Source organism: Poromitra crassiceps (assembly GCF_964638095.1).
Source record: "Poromitra crassiceps genome assembly, chromosome: 13".
NCBI lineage: Eukaryota > Metazoa > Chordata > Actinopteri > Beryciformes > Melamphaidae > Poromitra > Poromitra crassiceps.
The window spans coordinates 20,274,688-20,301,823 of NC_139644.1; the positions used below are offsets into that span (position 1 = coordinate 20,274,688).

A 27,136-nucleotide genomic window follows, 5' to 3' on the forward strand; every position below is an offset into this window, starting at 1 on the left:
ATCGTAGCCAATAAACACAAGTTATGTAACACTCTCTGATGCTCCATCTGTTCTCTTTATCCAGTATTCTGTGTAGAGAGAGACATTTTACCAAAGCATTCAGGAGCTTCCCCGTCTGTCAACCAGAGAGACAAAGGAAGAAAGAGACCGGGTGGTGGAGGAGGAGGAGGAAGAGGAGGAGGAGTGGGAGGAAGATGAGGAGGAGGAGATGGTGCTGGGAGTCTAACTTTTAATTTTCCGCCTCCCTTCTCCCTTTTGATCAGCTCTTCTTCCCCGCATCACTTGGTCACACTTCAGTTCTGGCATCAGGCTCAGGTCTCCAGTGCAGATATGATTTATCACAGCATGCCTGTCCACAGACCCACGTCCCCCGCCAGCACCACCTCCATCTCAAAGCCCCCCTCCAGTCAGTTTTCCTTCCTGTATATTATATATATATATATATATAGCCTATATATATATACAGTATATATCCATTATGTTCTATAATGTTTATATATTTGTATGTCATCTGTTTCTACGCCAAAGAACTTGCATAAGAACCGAAGGCTAATAGGTTGTCCCACTGCAACATCATGACGGCCGCGCTGTTGTCAAAAAAGCACAAGAGCTTATTCTCTTGCCTTCAATAGTCTTTGTACAGCTGAGAACTACACACCATTGTAATATTAGCTTAGCTGCAAGCCGCATTATTGCTTTATTATCAACTACACACGCACGCAGGCACACACTGAGAGGGGGCACCGAGCAATGGACCGTTTGCACCATGGAATCAACGTGACTTGTACTTGTTATTAATGACGCTCAGTGGCTAAGATCAGTAGCGTATTGAGCCCATTACGTATGTAGCCTAGTGCAGTGTTTTTCAACCTTTTTATTGACATTGAAAACATTTCCACGTCACACCGACATTCCAAATGTTACAAAATGAGAAAGCTCACTGTTTTTGCTTTCTTTTGACCCCCGCTTGTAGTGGCTCTTCATCTAGGTTAAGTCTGAATAGTCTCGCTTCCCAGACTATCTCCATTTCGCACTGTACCTGCGCAGGAGAGAGGGTGGCTGCTCTTACTCTCACTCTGGTCTAGTTATCTTTACAACCATCCACCGAACCTTGCCAAGCCAGCCTGCTTTATTGCACAATCCAAATCTTCATAGAAACTTGCCATTTTCAGCGTGTAGCAACGCTAACTTGCTAGGTAGCTTGCTAGTTAGCGTTGTTGTTGTTGTTGTTGACCAAGCGGCGGAGACATTTGAGAGCGACACACATGGGACTGAAATGGTCGGAGTCGGTCGGAGACAATGGCAGATCTTAGACCCGCAGCCTGCTTTCAGCCAGTCAGACTAGGTCTGGAAGGACTTTGATCAGGAGGATCATGTCCAGAGTCTGTATTTTTTCCTCTTCAAATATTTACCCATCTTTGTTGTTAGGATCGTAAGTTGTTCTAACACCACATCTACCTGCATCTCTGTCTCTTCTATTGTTTGTTTGAAATCAACACAACCATACTCTTCTATGCCTGTGGGTGGCGGTAGCACTCAACGAGAGCACCTGATGACCTCCCACGGCCGCAGTAGCTGAAAAAGACAGGCGTAGTGCATTGCTTACTTCACCACCTGGGTGTAGTGCATGTACACACACACACACACACACACACACAATTTTAGTCTTCATATTTAAACAGGTATATTGACAAATGGGCCAATCTCTCAATAAAATAAAAGAGAGTGTGGGGGGGAAGCTAGAAAGAAAGACGGATGAGGACAGGGAGAGCAAACACTTATCTGTCAAAACCTGGTTCTATCAAATTGACTGAGAACCTGGAACGCAGAGAGTAGTAAATGAAAAGCAATAAATCCATGAATGGAGATGACAGCTGAGCTCCAATCAGTGCAGAGCATGCGGCCGAGGCTAAAGATGCCGATGTATCCTTGACTCCCTTTCTTCTGCGCTTTGGAACAAAGATCAAAGAAAAGAGGCCCTGTGATGTTGTGACCTTGTCAGGCTCAGACACCACCTGCCTTGATTACATATCTGTGACTCAATGGGCAGCGCTACAGCAGAATGAGACTCATGCCAGGGCTATTGTACAGTAGCCTACATCACTCCAAGAATCTAGACTTTACCTGCGTCATCTACTCCAGTGTAAAGCCACTGAATCAAAGCAGTGTCCTTGGTGTGCTATCCATTGGCCAGTGAACTTCCAATACAACAGCTGTGTCTCAGGCCCAATATTTAATTACCACAACAGAAAATGAATTGGTGCTCACAGTCGCATAGTTGGATTAGTCAGGACTGGAATCGTGAATTCTCAGATCTCGTTATTCTAGACCAGTGTATACCAGTGTAGACAGCCACAGACCCTGGCCCCTCCACAAACACAATCAAGTTTATAGGCAGACTTATTTCCCCTGAGGACATGTGTATTTCCTTTGAGAGTTTTTTTCCTGATATGATATGCACGTTCCAATTTGCAGAAAAGAGAAGTCATTATTTTCCCATGTTTTCACATGAGCCTCTTGTGTAACATGTTGAAGCCAGACGTGCTATTTATTCAACTGAACTGAGTCGCAATTGTTGTGATTTTGTTAGCCAAGGACAGTTTCTCACACGACATATTCAATATACTACCAGAATATCCACGTGCAGTATGTCAGTGTATCTACAATGTAAAACAAACTGCATGGAATAGCAGTAAGAATGACAGATTTAGTCACTCATCGAACACACACACACTCACCCATTCACACACACACACACACACACACACACACATACACACACACACACACACACACACACACACACACACACACACACACACACACACACACACACACACACACACTATAGATATGCAAATAGGGAGCAAAGCGTGGGCTCTGGGTCTGTGCCAGCCATGCCATGAGTGGAATAATGTGTCTGAACTCTTCCCCACTGTGAGAGTAGGCGAGGAGCAGCGGTGACGCAGGCAGAGGCAAACTGCTTTACACACACACACACACGCATGCACGGGCGCACACACACACACATATACACACGCACGCGCGCGCGCGCACACACACACACACACACACACACACACACACACACACACACACACACACACACACACACACACACACCAGCTCAGTAGTAGTGGTTCATGTCACTGGCAGCCAAGGCTTTCCCTCTCCTCATGGAGCACCCTGACCCAGAGTCCACACTGTAGGGGAGTGGCTACAGCTCAGACTGACCCAGCTCAGACTGTGGGATCGCCTTCTGTTCAATCTCTGCTTTCATATGGAGTGTGGACATTTGTCTGTGTCAGTAAGTGAGTGGGTGTAGGCTGTGAATATGATACAACTATAGTGCAATTACAGCAGCCTGATGATAAAGGCAACGACCTCTCACTCTCTCTGTCTATTCTCTCCCTCTATTTGAGCTCTGTCTCTTTGCATTAATTTGTTTTTTTTTCCCTTTTCGCAGGTATTTAGCTGTGCAAGCTCTCTAACCCCGCTGGCCCATCATTCACCATTAAGTGCTGCCTGGACATGCCTCCAATAAGCACTAATTGAAGAGCATGCTTGTAATTAGCGATGTGTCTTAATTGCCGCCAACCACTTTCATCCCTCCCCCCCAATCATCAACTCGGGGTGTTTCCACACAGAGCAAGATGTTGTTAACTCTTTGTGGGCTGTGGCTTCAGCACTGCACTGCTGTCCCTGCACACATACTGATGAACGGACGCATCGATTTGGCTAAATTCCCTGCAGTTATTCCATGATTTATGGTTGCTGTTATGAGCTGCACAGGCAAGAAAGACATGGAGAATCAATACCGCACATACTCACAGTGATCACATTAGTGGCATTTGGGAGAAATAGAGGTCAGATAATCATATTTACAACTTGTATTTTCAGGGATATGCGCAATGTTGTCATGTCTAAGATGAATTTGAAAGTGAGGATAGGAACACCTTGTTGAAATGATGTAAGATTAATGCGATAACAATTGTAGCTCATCTAAACTAAGAAGAAAATAAATTTTATATTGTAAGTTATTAAACAAACCAAAATAAACACTGCCGGCCTACATCTGGCTCTATCTGAAGGTCAGAAGGAAGGCTGACTGACTGACTGACTGACTGACTGACTGACAACCCTCAAAATGCTTGAGTGACATCACTGATGACATCACTCATTGATGCCATCACAATTGCTCGAGTGACATCACTTAGAAGAGAAGGCTGACTGACTCACAACTCTGAGGACAAATTAAGTAATCAGTGGCAATCACTGATGTCACTCAAGCAATTGCGAGGTCATCAGTGATGTCACTCGAGCAATTGTGATGTCATCAGTGATGTCACTCGAGCAATTGTGATCCACCAAGTGCTGGGCAGACATCGCCTGAACCAAGACCACTCACTCCTTACCACTAACACAAGTGATGAAGGACTTCGTGCTCCACCAAAACTGACTTGAAGGACTGCCAGTTTATGGTTTTATTTACCAAAGCTTACATGGCAAACCTGCAACGTTTATAACAAGGCTTCCAATGTTTTTAGAAAACTCAGGTAGTAGGATTGACCAACAAAAGATGATGCCGACATGAAGATCTTGGTTTTGGTCATGATATACAGTATGACAGGTCCAGTACAGCTGATACTATTGATGATGCAAGGCTGGACATGTTTGCTCGGAAGTAGAGACCATACAAAGCCATCCCTCCTACTCAAGCTGCTCCAAAATATAAATCATGCTGCCTACCAGGCTGGATGCATATGGGCCATAGCTTGTATTATTAAATATGGATCAAGCTAGCATGACATCACCCATTGGTTTTGGAGTCACGGTTTGAAGCCACAGATCAGTTGAATTCTGTTTTTTTTTTTTTATCCACGATTTGGACACAGAACTCCATATTTGGAAAAAAAGGAAGCTGGGGGGGGGGGGGGGGGGGGGGGGGTTTGGGACAGGGGGGTGCGTCCGACTCTGGCTCACCGGACCTGACCGCCGTTTCAACGTAGAGCATAGCTTACTTGATTATACATGCACATTTTCTATAACATAAATGTTGATCCTCGAATGGTCAGATTATTAAGGTTACAGATGACATTGTGTAATTTCTAATCAAGGTTTTGCTAACAATGTTGTTTATCCATATTTCTCACGTTACATTAAACAAAAATAGGCAGAGTAAATGGCAGGAGATATAAAAAGGATTTCTGGTGTATAATTTTGAATCATAGATAAAAACCTGTCATTTGACACCAGAATAATCAAAATCGCCATGGACAGTGAAATTCTACGTTTAAAAAATGGCTGATATGTCAGCCATATTTTAAAATGGCAGCCATTATTTTGAAATTTACGTGGAATAAATCTGGCTTCATTGTGATCATATTGGACAATTCTACACAAAGTTGTCTCCAAAATAGTATTTCCGGGGTGGAAATTGCGGCCATATTGGAAAAATCATATTGGAAAAATCTATGTTGGTACTTCTTTCCACTTGTGAACGATTTTACATTAAAAGTGCATTAATCTGCTCCACCCGTTGGAGCACACAATCTCTGGCCATTTAGTGAGGCCTGCTCACTCACAGAGTTGGCATGGAGCCTCGATCTCCTCTCTCTCCCCCGATGGTTTTCGTAGTCCACTTCCATCGGTGACTCCAACTCCTCCACTCAGGTGTGCTCCATGATCAGTATAGCTAACGAATGGAGCTCTCCATGGTGCTGAACTTGTGTTGACTCATTTTGGCCACTAATTAGCCATTTTTCCCCATTTAGTCAGCCCTAATTACCTAATTTCACTTCCTGAAAGATTCAGCGCGAGTGCACGTAAGATGGCATAGCTGTGGCCGAACACAATTTCTGCTCGCTCACAGAGACTTCACATTCTTGTTATAGGAATTTTGGCAACACGGGCTGCAGAAACTACTTAGGAAAAAGAGGCAGGCTGCATATAGAAAAGGGCAAATGAATTGTACCAGACAATCATTACCGGACAAGAGATGGATATGTAGCTAGATATGTATAGTCAGGGATCCACAGGCCCAAAAGCTCAAGAAAATGGGTTGAACCTGACATGGCATGCTATACTTTTTTTTTGTGTTTTATCTATTCATTTGGACATTAAGGTCCACTGAATGAGAGGTCTGCTCTGCCGGAAACCTCGCGAAAAAAAGTTGTGGCCATTTTTGGATATGAAGCCTTTATTTTTTGACCGAAAAATGTGAAAGAGTTTTTTTTCCTCAAAGTCCTCAGTGGGTTGCGTAGGCTGTCAATAAATTCATCCCAGGTACACAGAACATGTGTGTTGACAACACCAAGTTAAGAAATACACTTACAAAACCTTTCCAAATGATTTATAGCCATTTTCTATTACAAAAAAGCACTCGTTTTTTGAATTTTCTCCATTATTTTCATCTTTACTTTGTTAATAAGCAATTATATCCTGAAATATGACATCAGCCAATGTGTCATTCTTTTCAGCAGATATTATAGTCATTCCACACTAAAGATGATTAAAATCAACCCAAAATCAATGGATCTGTGGTGATTTTATTACCTTTATGCTCGAAATTCCTCGAGACATGTTTTTAGTTTTAACAAAACCCTGTACCCCAAAGACAATACTTGTAACACAAGAAATTCAAAACAACAAAATGATTTTAATCACAAAATGTACACTGCATGACAAGCCAAGAAAACAATTATTGTTATACAGCTTTGGATAGATTGTGACCAGTATCTAGAAAACATTAAATTAAACATTAGCTGAACAAAATTATTGAACACAACACATTAAAAAAAGAAAGAAAAAAGACTGGCAACAAGGTCTATAATATAACAAAATTAACTTTGCAATGAACAAAATAACTCAATCACTGTCACTGTCTTCAAGTGTGAGAAATAACTCAATCACTGTCACTGTCTTCAAGTGTGAGTTCAATCCTTGAACATTTGTTGGGGTCCCCAGTGCAGAGACATGCGATGACACACTTGACATTGGCTCTCACACAAGAGCATCCTTGGGCACACATGCTTTTCTTGCAGTGACAGTATTTGGTGTGTTTGAATTCTGCAGGTTTTGCCTCCTTCAGCATCATGGTTGCTATCAGCTTACCACTGACAAGCTCTCTGCCAAAGTCAATGGCAACAGGGTAGGTTGGTTGAGACATGTGTGCTCGCTTGCATACAGCCAACTCATGCAGGGCTCGGCGAAGGTGTAACTGGAACGAAGGCATCTTCGGTAGGTGGAAGGCAACACATGTCTCCTTTGATATTGCCTAAGAGATGGGCTCGCAGTGCATCCAAATTACCACTGAAGTCACTCCTCTCATACAGTGACACCATGTACTGCCTAGCCGCTGTCACAACATCTTCTTTAACATCCAGGCTTTCCCCAGGGTTACCGTATCTGCACAGGGGCAGAAGGTCTTCCAGGTGATCAACGTCAGTTTTGTAGGCGTGCTTTTTTCCTCTTCTGTAGAGATAGCTCACTGTGTCACATCCAGTCAGTAGGTGCTGAGGAGCATGGAGGAAAGATCTGCAGCTTGAACATCATTGTTCACTGCCAGGGCGTTTGCGATTGCATGAGCAGGTAGATATCCATCTTCTTTACCCACAGCTCCTGCAGGCCATCCATGTGTGCAATGTAGTATATGCACATCATGATCACGTCTGTGTCAGTAGCCACCACTACAGCCCGTTTGTGGTGCAGATGTTGTAATGAGTATGCAATGTGGGCAAACATCCTGGTATCTGCCTCCTCATGCTTCTCACAGGATAGTTCTGGAAGCTCAACCTGACAATCTGCTTTTAACAGAACAGTGCGACCAGGATCACGGAAAATTACATGGATGGCCTGCAGGAGCTGTGGGTAAAGAAGATGCAATCGCAGACGCCCTGGCAGTGAACTATGATGTTCAAGCTGCAGATCTTTCCTCCATGCTCCTCAGCACCTACATACTGACTGGATTCAAGATTCAAGATTCAAGATTTTTATTGTCACTCCGTAGTACAAGTATCACGTGTGAAATTCTTGTGCTGTAGGCTCCGTTACAACATAGTGCAGTATAACAGTGCAAAAACAGGGCATATAGATGCAAGCAATAACAGTAAACTTTTCCTTTTCTTTTCTAGCGTAGACACCTTAAAACATAAATAAACATTCTGTTTGCACAGGTGCAAATAACATAGGCATAATTATCATATGTAATGGTAGCAGCTGCTACATGATTGTTTATTTGTGTGTGTTAAGGAGTCTTGTGGCCTGCGGGAAGAAACTGTCCCTCAGGCGATTTGTTCGTGCTTTTGGGACCCTGTATCTCCTCCCTGAGGGTAACAGGGAGAACAGGCTGTTGTGGGGGTGGTATGTGTCCTTGATGATCTTCAGGGACCTCCTGAGGCACCGCTGATTGTACAGCTCCTGCAGTTCTGGTAGCTCACATCCTGTTACGTGCTGGGCCGCGCGCCTCACTCTTCTCAGTGCCCTGCGGTCCATGGTGGTACAGTTCCCGTACCAGGTGGTGAAGCAGCCAGTCAGCAGGCTTTCAATGATGCCTCTGTAGAAGTCCCTGAGGATTTTGGCCTTAGCCCAAATTTCTTCAGGCGTCTGAGTCCGTGTAGTCGCTGTTGGGCCTTTTTGACAACAGTGTCGGTGTGGCTGGCCCATGTCAGGTCCTGGTGGATGTTGACTCCCAGGTACTTGAAGCTGTCCACCTTTTCCACCACTGTGCCATTGATGGTGATTGGGGGGGGTGCCCCCCCCCCCCCCCCCTTCCCTCCTGTAGTCTACAATGATCTCCTTGGTCTTGGATACATTTAGAGAGAGGTGGTTGTCCTGGCACCATTGTTCCAGGGCCTCCACCTCCTTTCTGTAGGCCGTCTCGTCGCTCCTGGAGATCAGCCCCACGACTGCTGTGTCGTCTGCAAACTTCACGATGGTGTTCGAGGTTTGAGTCGCCACGCAGTCGTGGGTGTAGAGGTCGTACCAGAAGGGGCTGGAGACGCATCCCTGGGGCACTCCTATGCTGATGGTCAGTGGGGAGGAGGTGAGGTTGCCCACTCTCACCACCTGGCGGCGGTCTGTCAGAAAGTCCAGGATCCAGTCACACATTGCTGTGTTTAGTCCCAGGACCTTGAGCTTGTGCTGTGACACAGTGAGCTATCTCTACAGCTAGCTCTACAGAAGAGGAAAAAAGCACGCCTACAAAACTGCCGTTGATCACCTGGAAGACCTTCTGCCCCTGTGCAGATATGGTAACCCTGGGGAAAGCCTGGATGTTAAAGAAGATGTTGTGACAGCGGCTAGGCGGTACATGGTGTCACTGTATGAGAGGAGTGACTTCAGTGGTAATTTGGATGCACTGCGAGCCCATCTCTTTGGCAATATCAAAGGAGACATGCGTTGCCTTCCACCTACCGAAGATGCCTTCGTTCCAGTTACACCTTCGCCGAGCCCTGCATCAGTTGGCTGTATGCAAGCGAGCACACATGTCTCAACCAACCTACCCTGTTGCCATTGACTTTGGCAGAGAGCTTGTCAGTGGTAAGCTGATGGCAACCATGATGCTGAAGGAGGCAAAACCTGCAGAATTCAAACACACCAAATACTGTCACTGCAAGAAAAGCATGTGTGCCCGAGGATGCTCTTGTGTGAGAGCCAATGTCAAGTGTGTCATCGCATGTCTCTGCACTGGGGACCCCAACAAATGTTCAACGATTGAACTCACACTTGAAGACAGTGACAGTGATTGAGTTATTTCTCACACTTGAAGACAGTGACAGTGATTGAGTTATTTTGTTCATTGCAAAGTTAATTTTGTTATATTATAGACCTTGTTGCCAGTCTTTTTTCTTTCTTTTTTTAATGTGTTGTGTTCAATAATTTTGTTCAGCTAATGTTTAATTTAATGTTTTCTAGATACTGGTCACAATCTATCCAAATTAAGCTGTATAATAATTGTTTTGTTGGCTTGTCATCCAGTGTACATTTTGTGATTAAAATCATTTTGTTGTTTTGAATTTCTTGTGTTACAAGTATTGTCTTTGGGGTACAGGGTTTTGTTAAAACTAAAAACATGTCTCAAGGAATTTCGAGCATAAAGGTTATGAAATCACCACAGATCCATTGATTTTGGGTTGATTTTAATAATCTTTAGTGTGGAACGAATATAATATCTGCTGAACAGAATGACACATTGGCTGATGTCATATTTCAGGATATAATTGTTTACTAACAAAGTAAAGATGAAAATAATGGAGAAAATTCAAAAAACGAGTGCTTTTTTGTAATAGAAAATGGCTATAAATCATTTGGAAAGGTTTTGTAAGTGTATTTCTTAACTTGGTGTTGTCAACACACATGGTCTGTGTACCTGGGATGAATTTATTGACAGCCTACGCAACCCACAGAGGACTTTGAGGAAAAAAACCTCTTTCACATTTTTCGGTCAAAAAATAAAGGCTTCATATCCAAAAATGGCCACAACTTTTTTTCGCGAGGTTTCCGGCAGAGCAGACCTCTCATTCAGTGGACCTTAATGTCCAAATGAATAGATAAAACACAAACAAAAAGTATAGCATGCCATGTCAGGTCCTCTCAAATTTTGGGTGACTGGATCCCTGACTAGTAAGAACATGTGGAATATTTGCAGCTTGTGGCATGCAAGCAATAGGGGGCTGGTACATGGGTGCAAGCATGTGTTCATCTGTGTGTGGCACGGAGTGACAGTATGACTCATTGGGCCCTGGGCGGCTCTGTCAGGCTCTATTCCTGCTCCTGACTGAATGCTCCTGGCTCTGTAAACATAGACAAATGTGCCCTACAGGAGCGCCTGCTGCCCCGCAGCTCCCCCATGCCTCAACCTAATGAATTTTTAAAGACAGCATCAATCAAACCGCAAGGCCAGATCAATAGAGCACAGAGTGGATTTCATCAGCGCTGCGTTTCCACCCGGGCGCCCTGTCAAGCGGCCTTTCACCTCAACCGAGCACCGCTGTTGACTCCGTTTAAACGCAGGGCATTCGACCAGAGAGCAGAGCTATATAATGACGGCAGGTCTGTCCACTAATGCAATCTGATTAAAGAGATTGTACGGGGTGGTTATGAAGCGCAGTGTGTCCTCTGCTGCAGGACTGACTGACCCTACATGGTCGATTAACGGGTCTGATAACCAGTCAATCAGAGCATCACCAGCATGGTCATGGATCACCATTGATGTGGATCATTTTACAAAACACTGAGGTTACCATGGCCGTTAATCCCCATCAAGAACACAACCGACTGGAACTGTCCACTGCTATCACTCTGCAATGTAATGCAGGTTTTTCAACTACATGTACTATAGGACACACACACACACACACACACACACACACACACACATACACACACACACACACACTTTTATAGGAGTAGTATTTGACATTTAAGCTTTATTTGAGTTGATATTGGGAGAGACAGGATCAGAGGGGAGAGATACAGAGAGAGAGAGACAGAGAGAGCGAGAGAGAGAGTGTTGACATGGGGAGGGGAACTGGGGGGAATAGTGTGAGCCTCCCACCGGCTATGTCCTGCGAGTGAAACTCCTCACTTACAGGTGAAAAGAAGCGGGTGGCGGCTGCACATGTATCTCCGATTCTCCCCAGATCAGCAGAGGAGGTGGAGCAACGACCAAGAGAGAAATCTGTGGGGATGGGGGATGGGGGATGGGGGATTTTCTTTCTTTTTTACCTGCACCAAAGATAAAAGTCTTTGCTTCCTCACATCTCCTTCTCACTCTGACTTACTGGAGGCTTTTGGGAAGCTGAACGATTAGGAATATTATCTAAGGAGGAAGCAATTTTTCCGCTCTACAGTGCAGTGATAAGGAATGGAGAGGGAAGTAATCCTTTAAATCAATTTCCATTAAATTAAATTAAATTAAATTAAATTCTAGCTGTATAGGGAGGAATGCGAAATTGAGGCAATATCGAGCACGATACAGTTAGAAAGTAAAGAGAAATGCTGCTTGCAAACGAGCGGAGCAGACACACGGACATGGGTGGAAGTGGAGAACAATCATTTGTTTCATCTGTGTCAGTTCCCAGGTAGATTGTCTAATGGCGGGCTTTGTTCCATCTACTGCAGTAGACGAGACAAAACGTCTGGGAGACACCCGTAAGGTATCGACACATCAGGCAAAGTCAAAGAAAATCGGCTGAAGTGAAGAAGACAGTAGAAAGATGCTATAAAAGAAGAGATGCTATAAAAGGAGAGATGGCAAAAATAAATTGTTAACAGAACAATTTAAAATGTGCCTGTGAGCCAGCGTGCTTATGTGTAGTGAGCGGGAACACAGCGCACTCAGCGCAGGGTGGTGCACACAGACGCTCAGAACACCCCCAGGCTTTGTAGGATGCTGAACAAAAGTTTTCTTTCTTTCTTTCTTCCTTTCTTTCTTCCTTTCTTTCTTTTTTGCATCTTTTCTTCTGTTCATTTGTTCAATGTAGTTTGTGTTGTCTATAGGCTAGATATTTTTCCTTAGTTTTAGTTTTTGCTTTAACGTTTACTTTGGTGTGACTGCCCTCATTTGTTACTTCCTTGAGTCAGGTTGTAACATATAAGGGGAGTCATACTCCAAAGTAAAGGTTAAAACAATAATTTATTAACTAAAATTAAGGGAAAATAACTAGACAACACAAACTATAGTACGACAAACAAAGGAGGGAAAGAGGCTCAATGGTCTGAAGGTCTTCTGAAAAAGCTCCAGACACACCAAACAACAGTCGGCTGCCTGTCGGCCATGTCTGGGAGTCAGTCGCTCTAGTATTTGCGATGTGTCCCACATCATTGGCTCTTGTCTGCTTTGGCGGCGGTTTGTCGGCGGCTTTTCCGGACGATTCAACATGTTGAATTACTAATAACCTTATAGTGCTGTCACTTTACATAAAGCTCACAAAGTCATGCTATGGTATGGTATATTATTGATGTTTATTATAATACATTATTATGTCCACCACTTATAATATATTATAAACATTGGTATAAGTTGCCATGCATGATTATAAAGATAATAATGAGTTTTATAAAGCCTTATAAATGCATTACAATGTCTTATGAATGTGCTCATAATGCATTATAGACATGACCTTCATAGAAAGTGTTACCATAAATGATTACCCTTTTGCCTGGGAACCCCTTGGAACCCCCTCAGGGACCTGACGCCCACTTTGAGGACCACTGATGTAAGGAACACAGAAGCGGTAGGCCTCTCCCACCAATGCAGCATCTCTTCCAATGTTGTACTGTATGTGTTATATGTTGCTTACTGTATCACTGCTGCAGCCTCTGTTCTGTATCAACTCCATGCTGCATGGCTACATCTGAACATCCCTGCATGGAAGCAGTGAAGAGAAGAGCTCAGATGAAAATAGCCTCTTTCAGTGAGAAATTGCTGGATTGTTTCAAGTGCCTGCGAGCGGAATGGATTAGCAACATAGATCACACACACAAAAACCACACTGCAATTTGCTCCAGTCTCTGTCTCTGCATCAATATGAGTAAGCATGTGGTCACACTTTGAGAAAAAGGTGAGTTATGTGTTAAATTACTCAGGAACATGTTTGACAGTAAGGAACATTTTGATTGTCAGAGTAGACATCAACATCATGCTGCACATCGTAAAATGAATTACACAATGTCAAATGCATACGGACTTCAAGGATGAGGCTTTGTGTATTTGTCCGAATTATTACATACGACTAGAAAGGGAAAAGGAAAGAAACGCAAACTGTGCAGGTGAGATTAAAATAATAAAATAAAAGATAATAAAACTAAGTGGCTTAGCAAAATATCACATATCACTGTAAAGACGAAGTCCAAAAAGCGGCACATTAATCAATTCTGAAGATTGTATAAAATTAAGTTAAAGTGATGTCACTATTGGATCATATCGCTGATATCAATTATCAATTGTCAACCCAATTTACTGATATTGTAGTCTCATGTGGTCAGACCGTCCGTAGCGGAGGGTCTGAATCACAAGTCAGCATTTCCGGGTTTTGCCGCAGGAAAAGCTGCGGCAAGCCTGATTGGCTGGGCTCTTACGGATGTCCGGCTCTCTGCGTGCATTGGTGCATCCTTCAAAATGTACCGCCCCACGGGTTGCGTCACATAAATAAGGAGGTACGTGGTTGGTCAGTTCATTATGTCTGTCACACATTTTGTTTTGGTCTCAGGGGGCGGTCCTTAACCACTTGTCAAGAGTTGAAGCCCAGATGTAGATATTTATACGGCTGGCTACTGCGAGACTACTGATATTGTAAAAAAAAATATATTAATAATATTATCAATTGCGCTGACTGGAGTAATCAATAAACATGTTGACTATACACACACACACACACACACACACACACACACACACACACACACACACACACACTACCCAATCTAATGTGAAGAAATAGCCAACACCATCTTGTCATCTCCAGTAAAGGCAACAAAAGAAAGGTATTTGTTTTCTGTTTTCCCTTCTGTTTCTCTGCCAAGAAATGGAGAGAAAGACAAGCAAAACAGACAAAAGCCTGCTGGATTCATCTGATTTTCAAGGACATCCCTATGCCCTACACTCCCCTGAGCCCCCCACCCCAACACACACGCCTCCCTCTACTCCGCCCCATCGTATCTGTCTCATTCACACAGGGAGCGTCCTGCAATTCCCACTCTTATGAGACAGGAAGCCTTTGGAGCTGCATGGATTGGAAAGCCCTGGGGGAAAGCTGGGCAGATTCACAAAACCTCTGTGCTGTTGCTTTTCTATCTCCTGTTTTCTGAAAGTCAAGAGAGCTTTCAGTTGCTCTTCACAGAAAATAGGCTTTGTGAACATTTGAAAGGCCAAAGCATCCTAATCATTGGGGCAAGAGCAACACGCTCTCGGGAAAAATAAGGTCATTAAAGCAAATTATGACAGGCCATCTCTGGAGAATATGTGACTGCAACTATTCTTTAACGCAATTATGTGCACAGAGGCTTTTCAGAAGGATAATCTATTGTCCTATATACCATTGTCCTATACTGAAAAACATCCTCTTATAAAATATGCCAGTGACTCAGACCAACCCTGCCATCAGCTTCCGTCATCCTCTCCAACATCCTACAAGTACAAACCCAAAGATATTATCATACAAAAACCACACACACACACACACACACACACACACACACAAACGTAAACACAAACTCACGCGCACACACACACACACACACACACACACACACACACACACACACACACACACACACACACACACACTTGCCCGTGTGGGTTTACCACTAGCACCTACAAATACAAAACAGATTTGTCCCGGACGACATGATTCCATTGCCTACCGTATTCGTATTGTCCACTTCAGACGCCCCCTTTCAACTACAGCCATCAGCCACAGATGTATATCTTGTAATAAAGAATTGCCACTACAGTATATCTACGACCGTCATCTCACATGTCCTCTGCATCCAAGCAAGGCTTTTAAATGAATTGTATTATGAAGAAAGCAAGACATTCCTATATTCTCAAGGACCATTAGGCAACTGTCATTGGATGGGGCCTCAGATGGTGTTGTCACGGTTTGCCTCCAGCTTCTCATTGCTGATAACACAGAGAGAACAGCACATCTTTTTTATATCTTGGAAGCATTACGACCTCCACAAGACACATAAGATGGGCATAGAAGCACAATAGGTAGCATATGGGCTTTGGCAATAATTCCCTAACAGACTGGGCAATCATATTCTCCAGGGTATCAGTGCTAGAAGACTTTTCAACCATTTCTCCATCTTTATTTTAAGGCTTGAATATTCAGATCATCTTCAGCAAACGTACAGCTTAAGTTTATAATTACGGCCTTGATGAGCCTTCCCTGATGGAAATCTAAAGGGTACTTTTAAGTCAGCCAATGCAAAACAAAACACGATTCTTTCTGCAGGCTACAGAAATACTTGATTTGTTTATAGCACTTTATGCAGGCATTAAACTTACCCAGAATCCCACTGAAATAATCCTCAAAATAATGCCAGAATTAAGCGAGAGGGTGCCAATATTGATTGCTTTTCCACCAAATGACCATCCCTGCCGGCCAGGCTGAGGGAAATGTATTTCCACATCCAGCCACTCTGTCGTCTGCAACATCTAGCCCAGCTCAAAGATTGGTGTCAAGCACTGACAGTGAAGAATGTTGCCCACTGTTTTGAGACAGAAATAAATAGATAAATCATGAGAATGCTACAAGATCCACAGCTACTCAAAGCTCCAACATCAGCCATCTGTTGTAGCTCCCTCCCTCCCTGCGCCTGCAGAGCTGCACAGGGCCACAGATGTCATGAAATGCCACCGGGACTGTAAAGCAACTCGCTTCCTCGCTCCTCATCAATCTGCAAGAGGGAAAGCCAGTGTAAAGCTGACGTTCCAGGAACTGGAAGAATCATCATTCAGCGAAAAAATCAGCCACGATGAATGTGCATTTGTGTTTAGTGCATTTAAGGTCAAACGCAGAAAGACTTGTGGACTTAGATTTTCTTCACTGTCATGATTCCACCCACGCTGTGAGAGGCATGCCCGTGTGTCGGGATAATGCGAAATGAAATAACGTGGGTTTTCAAGGAAACCATGAGTCACTTTACAGCCTGTTGAGTCCAGCAGCCAGCAGCTGGCACACAGGTCTGCATATCAAAGATCCTCAGGAGAAGACAACAGCTGGCCATACTATAGAATCCATTGGCACTGATCGCCGGTGATATTCAAAGCCGCTTCCAAATTGGTAGAGTGATGCACTTCTCCTGTAAACCTGCCATTTTCATTTCATCCAATTTCCTGTGTAGGCCCATATCATTTTTTTAATGTCTAATAATAGGTGCAGTAAGTACAATTTCCACTCTTCCATAATAACACTGAATGACCATTATGCCTGCAAGGGGGTTGATAGGGTTGTTGATCAGTACCAGTGACTCAACCATTAGCCTACTTCACCAGGCGCTGAGAATTCTGACTTCCAAATCTCACTTCCCAGGCCGCAGCCTCTCTATTTTGAAATAAAAACGCATCACCCCCCACCTACGGTGCTCACATTTTCAGCTGCTCAAACTTCCGCCTCAAAGACAGAAAAGGAATCTTTCACAAGTCAGTTGACCAAGCGGTATTACCTGTATTTCACATGGTGATATGATTTCCTCTTCGCAAGACATTTCTGGATCTCTCCTCTAATTAGCAAGCTTAATTGCCTCTATTATGAAAATGGGACTTTATGTCACCTACAGGCCACCGTAAGCTGCCATGTTGTTGGAGTAGCTTAGTCATCTGAACTACAGATTACTTAATGTCCCTTTAGGTGACACATTTAGAACTAAATGTAAAAGCTTTCATGAACTGTTTGAATCATACTGTTGGATCAATCAGCGGCACAGAGGAACAAAACAATAATTTGTATGAAATTGTCACATCTTTTCCCCATCATATTCTCAGTGCACATTGGATAAAGATGATATTCCTATATAAGGCCCTGCCCCCTGGAGGGCTGAAATCCACCTACAGGCATCAAGGACAGTTAATAGTTCAATTACAGATAGGTTCTCTCTCCAGGGGAATAGACTGTTATCAGCAGATTAGCTCTGCTGATGTTCAGTACAGCTATACTGGATGACGGCTGTCTGCTAGCCTGCAGGGGTGAGAGGAGAGCAGAGGAGGGCGCCGAGCAAAGTTTTTCCATTTAACCAGATAGGAAAGATAAACTACTAGTCTAGATTAATGCTATGGGTGTGTTTGTGTATGTGAATGACTGGACAGCAAATAATATCTGGCTACAAGATGGGTAATATTAAAGTAAACACCTACAGGACCATATTATTTCTGCTCTCAATCCAAACTGCTGTTGTTAAATACTATTTGGTTAAGCCTGACTGCTGACTGAGCTGAGAGTACTCAGCTTGTGCTGGAAGGCACATGAAAGGCACCCATGCTGCACAAACACACTTAATGATGCTTTGTTCTGATTGACAGGACTGCACAAACACGAACCATGCCTTACAGGCTCTGTCGTGGGACAGCCTGCTTTTATATGCTTCTAGAATTAGATGACAAGATTATAAGTATCTCTATTGGTGGTATGGATCGACTGCCATACACTGCGCTGCAATTATTCCAAAGTAAGAGAAATGTAAGCAAAAGTGTACTGTCTCCTATGAATAGCTACTAAGAAACACAGCAGCCAACAGTGGTGTAGTGGTAAGAAGTATTCCAGCTTTACCTATGAGTTGCCAAGTAAAAGTGATGGGTGTTATCTGTGTATTTGTACTCCCCTACCCTCAACTCCACTGCTAACTGCTTATCTGCGGTGGGAGAAGCATCTCATCCATGTGTGGAATGGTGCAGCTTCAAGCAGAAGAAGGGTGAAGGAATGCCATCTTATCATCAGGCTGATAACCTTTGGTGCAAAGCCGCTGGGATGGCACAGCCTACCCCTCACTTTTCTCACTTCTCGCAGGCCCTCCAGTATAGATAGATGCCTTGCAGCTGAGGTCACATGGGTTCCAGTCACAGAATGTTTGGTAACGCTGGCCTACAGGGTAACAAAATCTGAATTTATGGAATAAGGGGGTAAGAAAGGGGGACATAAAGAACTTATACGTACCTATTCTTGTAACTACCAGGTACCTATTCAGTTGTTACAGGGTACATATGACCTATGACAAATAATCATTTCAATTTAGGAGAACTTATACTGTAGTTATTCCGTAACTATCGAGTACTTACAGGGTAACTACAGGGGTGGGCTGTATTCTAAAGCACTGTTAATTCCCTCCGACATACATGTAATTACAGGGTAACTGCAGGGGCGCGGGCTGTCTTGCTGCCACTTTCGACACAGACCTGTACAGTGTCCAATTTGTATAGCACACTGCATTTATCCATTTAGATACTGAGAGGAACGTTCTCAATGTTATTAAAACAGTTATTGTCATAAACATAATTTGTATTGTATAGCGTCGTTTAAATGCTTACTTTATCAGAATCAGCTTTATTGGCCAAGACATACAAGGAATTTTACTCCATTATAAGTTCCTGTCAATGTACTTACACAGGAAAAAGTAAAAAGGTAGCAAACAAGCTAAAACGAACAAACAAGGACAGTGATTAAAAGTACTACATAAAGCAAGTTAACTGCTATTTACATCACATCATCATAAAAGGGAGCAAGTGGGCTCTGTTTCTCTGTTTGAATTTTTGTCCCACTGATGTCACAATGTCTGACATCATCAGTGATGTCATCAGTGACATCATTATTGACCAAAATCATCTTATGACATCACTGATTATGTCATAGTCATTGTGACATCATCAGTGAGTTGCTAGCTCCAAACCTTTCCGAATAAAAGGTTTCTTTCAACCCTCAACTCAACAACAAACATTCTAAATTGCCCCCAGCGTACTTCACTGCAGGGTTTGTTCACAACTCCATGAAAACCATTTAGAAACACACAGGTAAGAGAAGACGTGATTATTGTGTTAGTATTTTCCCATGATGACAGTTAACGTTAGCTACGTGACTGCAGCAGTCAGTAGCTCACACGAAGGCTAAAACGTGTATGATGAAACAAAGAACTAGATTGAGTTTCATTAGTCCAAGTCGCCCCTATTGAGGATAAAAAGATTGGTTTACATCGCTGCATTATTGTCTCTGAATCACTTCAATTGTATTTACCCACAGGAGAAAACGGAAAATGGGTGAAATGAATTTCCATCAATTTCTCGAAGGCCTTCCAGATGTAAGTCGCCAGCCTACTGTGTGTGTGTGTGTGGGGGGGGGGGGCTATGTGTGCTGTGCTGTGCTGTGCTGTGCTGTGCTGTGCTGTGCTGTGCTGTGCTGTGCTGTGCTAGACTGGACTGGATGAAAGTCTCCATAATCAACCTCTATCATCGCCTGTGTGTCTACAGACAGGCGAGGACCTGGACCAGGACCCGGAGATGGATTGGCCGCTGGCTTGTTGTATTGTTATTTTCTTTATTTTCGTGTTATTTCTTAATTTCATCAGCTGGCTGATCTCGTAGATGGTGGTGGATTATTGAGAGTCAAAAAGTCAAAAATGTTCTGTTCAAGTTGCCTACAACGTTATGAAAATGTTACATTAAAAATGTGGCACGATGTCGTTTTCTTATTTTTCTCAGTGAATGTGGACCTTTTGAAAAGCATTGTAGAGACAGACAAGTCCCTCAAGCTTAGGTAAAGTTATAGGGACTGTTATCAGACCATACATCACCTGACCACTGGGTGGCAGTGTGTCCACACAAATGAACACCTGGAAAAGCTACTCGCACCTCAGTAACCTAATGATGAGGTAGGCTAAAGAGATATTGATGGCACATTTCCATCATTACCCAAAATATGACTTGATTGGTTTATGTTAGTCTGTCAAGCCAGACTGTCTCTTCTACATTCTTATTTAAGAGACTGGGTTATGTCACAACTCATAATTAGGCTATTTAACCAAGCAAAACCTAACTTCAACGAAAGTGTTTTAGTTAATATTATTAACCCTTACCTTAACCTACAGTAAGTTAGGTGTAGGTAGCTTAATATGTTTGGTGTTAATAACACCATTATAAGTGCATGTAGGAATATTATAGGAATAAATAGCCTACTATTTAGCATTTTCAACAGCAGACATTTCAGATGATTGGCCCAAATAATACACAAATTCATTAGAGAAAGAAAGAAATATATAAGTGTTAGATTTGATACAATCTCTCCTCAAACGATGTGACCTCCGGAATATAATGGACAGCGTGCGCCACCTAGCGGTAACTCTTGGCTTCTCGGTTATAATTGCCATACTAAATGTAGCCTATATCTTCCACATCTAAAATTTAAAGAACATACCGAGAGCGCGCTTTACGCATACATCGTTGTCGAATTCTTTGCATGCGCCTACTCGTCGCAAGTAAAGCTCAGAGTGCGCGCACAACCGGTCTAGAAAGTTTAACAGGGAAGAGAGAAAAGTTGATCATCAGTCATTCACCGACAGCTCCGCCGTTCACGTAATGGGCTGTGTTTTGTGCGCGTTCCCGTCCAAGGTTTGGAGAGGTCGGTGCCGTCTCCGCGCTCCTGCTGCTGGAAGGAAAAGTTATTTTGTCACCTAATAGGAACCAACGAAAATGGACAAAATGTTCAGGTAGGTTAATGGAAATTGATCCATATGCTTAACATTATAATGGGTTTTAATTTGGTTCATTCAGGCAAAAAGTAGGGTTGGTTGAAAAACAGCATGAAATGTTACCACGCTCAGGCTGCCAGAGGAGGATGAAAAGCATTATTCTTAAATCAAACAAGTTCATGCTGTAGCCTAATTGCAAAACAACAACCAAATGGGAAACTTAATTTAACTTGTGTGTATGTGTGCATGTGTAAGTGTGTTTATGTCTCTCTATCGACTTAGGTAAAAGAAAATAGTATGGAACATAGGCGACTGATTTTCTTTTATTTGTTTGGTTTTCTCTGCTTCCTTGCACTGCTAGACCCGGATGCCCCTTCGCTAACATTTTGTAGACATGCAATCTGAGAAGATTTTTGTTGTTGGGTTGGGTATGAATGATTTGGTACTGATCAACTATAACTATATCGTGCAGGATGGTGTAGAATAAAAACTAGGATCAAAACAGTAGTATCATTCTCTCAGTGTCCTAACTTCAACTGAGTGCAATAAAAGTGAAATTAAAGTACTCCCATGGAACCTCTTCAAGGGCCTTGTTGAGGTCCCTGAACCACACTTTGCGAATCATTGCTTGACCAATGCAATAGCACAGAGAGAAATCACACCCGTGTGCCTATAACTGTTAGTGCTGGGGCCTCCTGGTTGGGATTCAGAGTATTTTATATGTTTGCTTTCAGTGATGCAGGTTTGTTTGAACTATTTGTTTCTGATAGGTGAACTGTACAGAGTTAAGTGCAGAACCCACTCACACACAACATAGCCTATGGGGTCATTTTAGGCAATGTCACTGGTCTCAAGAACCACACAGTCCCTGTGTATCTCAGAAGCCACCAATTGTTCTGATCTTCCAGCAAAAAAAATCTTGAAGTAGTGTTTGAGAGACAACTTGGTCCCTACAAGCACTGTATATGTTCATTTTTGTCTGGATTATATCTGTTCGATTAGCAAAATACCCAAGAATCCCAGTTTTACTCAGCAAAATAAAACATGTGAAATTAAGCGCAAGGATGGATGTCTTTGGAAGCCTTGGCCTTATTGCTCTTGACTCTCATTTGGCCTAAAAAAACCACTGCATTGGCCAAGGTTTTAAGCTGTGAAACACTCCAAAAAATGCAGCTAACGTTTACCTTGACAGATGTTTCATGTGCCTCCCAGTTGGGCAGTGGCTTGTCAAGAGCCCACTGGCCTGTGAACAGAAAAGAAGTCCAAAAAGCTCTTTGGTGGGAACGAGACAGGAGAAAGCCCTGTATTATACAGCCAGCAGGGTAACACTAATTAATCTGATTAAAGAATTATTGCATTCCACGGCAGAGTCTCACATAATCATCCCGGCAAAAATGCTGGTTTACAATGTTGTAATACTGTAATTGGGTGTGCTTGCGGTGCTTGTGCTCAAAGAACAGAACATAAATTGTGTCTCTACTGTATAAATGTTGTGTCCAATTAGAAATCAATTATGATACCTCCAGGGAGTTCTTTCTGCGATCTACTCGTGGCTTCCCTCAAGCACACGCACACGCACACACACACACACACACACACACACACACATGCACGCACACAGCACAGATACACACACACACACACACACACACACACACACACACACACACACACACACACACAAGCGCACTCAGGTGGGGCAGGTCTAGTTAATGAGTGACCAGACTGGGCAGAGGGCAGGTAGTCGTGATTTATACATCCGGAGAGAAGCTGGTTGTGGTCTCACCTAAAATACTCCGCAGTTCATTGAAAAATACTTTCAGCCTGGACCGAAAACATCCAGATGGTAAGAGGTCAAAGTTCATAAGAGTTGGCTTGTTCTGTTGCAGGTGGTGGGGGGTTGGGGGTTTGGTATATATACAGAGCCTTTTCCCTTGTTGAGATGTGTGTTTGGTCCTGGAACAGCTAATCAGAGTATGTCAAAACAAGACGCTGTATCTTCGCACAGTTATGGAAATGTATACGCGTAATTGCTGGTATCTGAAGCAGCAGCCGCAGCAGCATTCGTCTCACAGTGTTGTTGCTCTGCTGGGTTTGAGGCTGGTTGTCAATGCTATCTGGAATTCATTTATTTAATATTCGGTGTTGGATGTTGTTGGCCTGGTTTAGAAATGGGACTGTAGCCTGTATTATTCTAAAGAGTGATTTGGTTTTCCTAGCAGGCCAAGCCTCTTTGAAGCAAACACGGAACAGTGCAGGAAACACAAACAAAGGGCACGTTCACTTCAGCTTTTTATGTACTTAGATAAAGATCTGGCGTTTGTGTGCAATGTAGGTGTGCCACATTCAGGAGTCCAATGTGATTTCATAGGAATTGAAATGTTCATTCTCTCCCCAATCAGACATATGCTGAGCTATTAGTGTCCCTCTTCTTCTCTGCTGTGCTCTTACATCCAATCAAACTGAAACTAGCAATGATTCCCTCTTCAGCAGATGAGTGCCCGTACCTAATCGAGCTCGGACAATCAGCCAGCCCTGATTGGACCCTTCCCTCTCGACGTGTTGCTGCCTGCAGCCACTCTGGGAGCCGAAGTCGCCATGGAGACGGTGGTGATCGTGGCCATTGGGGTGTTGGCCACCATCTTCCTGGCCTCCTTCATCGCCCTGGTGATGGTGTGCAGACATCGCTACTGCCACCCTCACAACCTGCTGCACCACTTCGACTCCAAGTCAGTGTCTCGCTCCATACAAGTCTTTACAAGATAGGAGCCTTCTTTATCCTTATAACATGGTGTTACGCACCGCCGGTCTGTAAAAAGTCTGACAAAGTCTTCAATTATTGAAGTTCAAGGTCTTAAGAAATATAAAATATTTTAAATACTGTAGAAGTCTTATTTTATGTGACTGGTTTGTTTGCATTGCATGTCCACTCTTAGATTAAGGTTTAGTAGTACAATATAGATTCCATCTGCTTTTCTCAAAACAATTTGACTTAAGTTACTGAATTAATTTCCTGTTGCCCTTTTTCTTATACTGCCTAAGCCTAATAGGTTGTTTTTGCCAGCGTTGTTTAGGTTTTGTAATTAGTCTTGGTTTTAAATTAGTATCCCCTTAAATTCCAGGTAGCACTAAAAAGGTCTTTGAGTCTTAAATTTCGATTCCTGAAACCTGCAGATACCTAAAAGGGTCTTCACACACCTTTCCTCCCCCTCCGTCGGCCCCTCTACTCTGCCATAGACCCACGGTGGACCTGATTGGAGCCATGGAGACCCAGAGCGAGCCGTCGGAGCTGGAGCTGGATGATGTGGTCATCACCAACCCTCACATCGAGGCCATCCTGGAGAATGAAGACTGGATAGAGGACGCCTCGTATGTCTCTGCTATGGCCACTTAGATCTGAGCTAGGACACGCTGGCTGGTGTTGTTCTGCTACCCTTAACCTTAAGCTGCCTTGCTATCATAGTTGCCTCAACATAAAGTACAGTTAGTGGTTGTGGAGTTGACAGTTTTAGATTCATGATCATGAGAATCTTTAGTTGTTACTACCTATCAAAGTGAATAGTCAAAATGCCAGTGTCGTATAGATCCAAACTAAATGTGTGTGTCTTTCTCCAACAGGGGTTTGGTGTCTCACTGTATCTCCATCCTAAAGGTAATATTGCTACTTACTCACTCTTAGATATGTGTGTGTGTGTGTGTGTGTGTGTGTGTATGTGTGTGTGTGTGTGTGTGTGTGTGTGTGTGTGTGTGTGTGTGTGTGTGTACACGCACACACACACACACACACACACACACACACACACACGTTTTTCCTTTATTTATAACTGACTGATATTTTGCACAATTCTGTCCACATACAGATCTGCCATACTTTGACTGAAAAGTTGGTTGCCATGACTATGGGCTCAGGGGCAAAGGTCAAAGCACCAGCCAGCCTCAGCGACATTATCACCGTCGCCAAACGCATCAGCCCGAGGTAACACACACGTGCGCGTGTGCGCACACACACACACACGCGCGCACTGCACACACACACACACACACACACACACTGATCTCATGTCAAAATCGTTGCCACGACCTGGGCGTCCTGGGCTGGGTCGCGACCTGGGCTGGGTAGTGTAGAGGGAAAAGCACTCGCCTACCACCGCAGAGACCCGTGTACCACTGTGTACCCGGTACTGCCGGCTTAGTCAGACGTTCTCATAGACACAATTGGCCATGTCTGCGGGTGGGAAGCTGGTGAGGTGAGTCCCGGTCGCTGCAATAGTGTCTCCTCTGGTCAGTCAGAGCAGCTGTTCCGCGCTACGTCGTGCCGTTGAATCTCCTCGCTGTCAGGTGAAAAGAGGCAGATGGCGACTGCACATACAGCGGAGGAAGCATGTGCTAGTCTACAGCTCTCCCCAGATCGGCAGAGGGGGTGGAGCAACGACCGGGACAGCAGGGGGAATTGGCCACGTACGATTGGGCAGAAAATGGGAGAACAATCTGGAGGGCAAAACACAAGTTTAATTTTTCTGCGGTACAGACTCCAGCTGCCTCCTCACACGGCTGCCCTGCCCCTTGTCTTGCAGGGTGGATGATGTGGTGAGATCTATGTACCCTCCTCTGGATCCAATCCTCCTGGATGCCAGGTAATCACATCTGCTTTCCCATCATTTAAAGGGCTCTTTTACATGGCTGTGATGGCTTAATGCAATCCATGATCCATGGGCCGTCTGAAGGAGCTCGCAATGACTTGAGTTCTGCACAGTTTAATAACTCATGAGATAGAGAGATTTGACAGAGACAGTGATGGGAATGGACTCACACCAAAATGCTGCTACTGGGGAAAATCCCGCAACTCCAATATTGATGTGTTTGTTGTTGTTGTTTGTTTGTTTTTGTTTTTTTGCTTGAATTGAATCAAAAGTTTGCTCCCTCAACACAGTAAAAGCTTGTAAACCATATTTTCCAGATGTTGTCTTCAGTGACCATCAGACGGGCAACAACTGCGCAATTCCATTTAATTGTTTTGATGTCTTTAATATTATTCTAAAATGTGGAAAACTGTAAAAAAGTGTCCCAACTTTTTAAAGGTAGTGTAGATCCCCTTTTCCTTAATGTGAGAAAAGCTTTCTTTTGGAGATATTGAGACTTTTCGTCCAACAGCAGCAAAGAAGATGTTAATCGTGTGTCCCGTTCTCCCTCCTCAGAGCCACCGCCCTCCTCCTCTCAGTCAGCCACCTAGTGCTGGTCACCCGCAGTGCCTGCCACATGTCCGGCAGCATGGACTGGATCGACCAGTCGCTCCACGCCGCAGAAGATCACATGGTGGTCCTGCGGGAGGCGGCGCTGGCTTCTGAACCAGAACGAAGAATACCTGGAATAGACCTACATAGAGAACAGGCCATCTAGAGCACACCCACACACACACACACACACACACACACACACACACACACACACACACACAACAGAGTCAGATACACAACCACAAACACACAACTATGGCATACATATGTGACTTTTATTCATACTACGCAAGGTGAAATGTTGAATAACGCACTCAATATAACAAACAGTTTTAGGATCACTAAATACTTGAGATAGGCCGGAGAAACCGAAATATCTACGCTTTAAATTGTTAGCATACTGCAAGCTTCTTCAGGGCAAACCAAGCTGGTTGACCAACTTTTAGGGCAATTTTCTCTGAATGTTGCTTTAAGAGTACAGACATTCATGTAAGCATATTATCTTCTTCAGCTATTTTCACATTTCAATGTATGACACATAATTTGAAAGAATACAATCTGCACTTTCATGATCGGTAAAAAACTGAAGAATGGCCATGGCCTACTTGTCAAAACACAAGTCCCTGTCACATATTTGACAATTTCACCGTGTATCCTCAAGCAGCCACTTTTTAATTTCTGTACTCCTCAGGCATTCATCAGACACATTGTCTGACAGACAG

The 27,136-nt window shown here is 43.6% G+C and overlaps 1 protein-coding gene across 1 annotated transcript; it reads left to right on the forward strand.

Moving 5' to 3' along the window:
• Window positions 1–23,778: 23,778 nt before the first annotated feature.
• tmem98 (transmembrane protein 98) lies at window positions 23,779–26,577 on the forward strand (the record flags this gene model as incomplete). The annotated part of the gene is made up of 6 exons (XM_083650261.1): window positions 23,779–23,909; window positions 24,418–24,549; window positions 24,799–24,832; window positions 25,041–25,156; window positions 25,755–25,814; window positions 26,376–26,577. 6 exons carry the CDS (start codon window positions 23,779–23,781, stop codon window positions 26,575–26,577), a joined length of 675 nt encoding a protein of 224 aa, XP_083506387.1.
• Window positions 26,578–27,136: the final 559 nt, after the last annotated feature.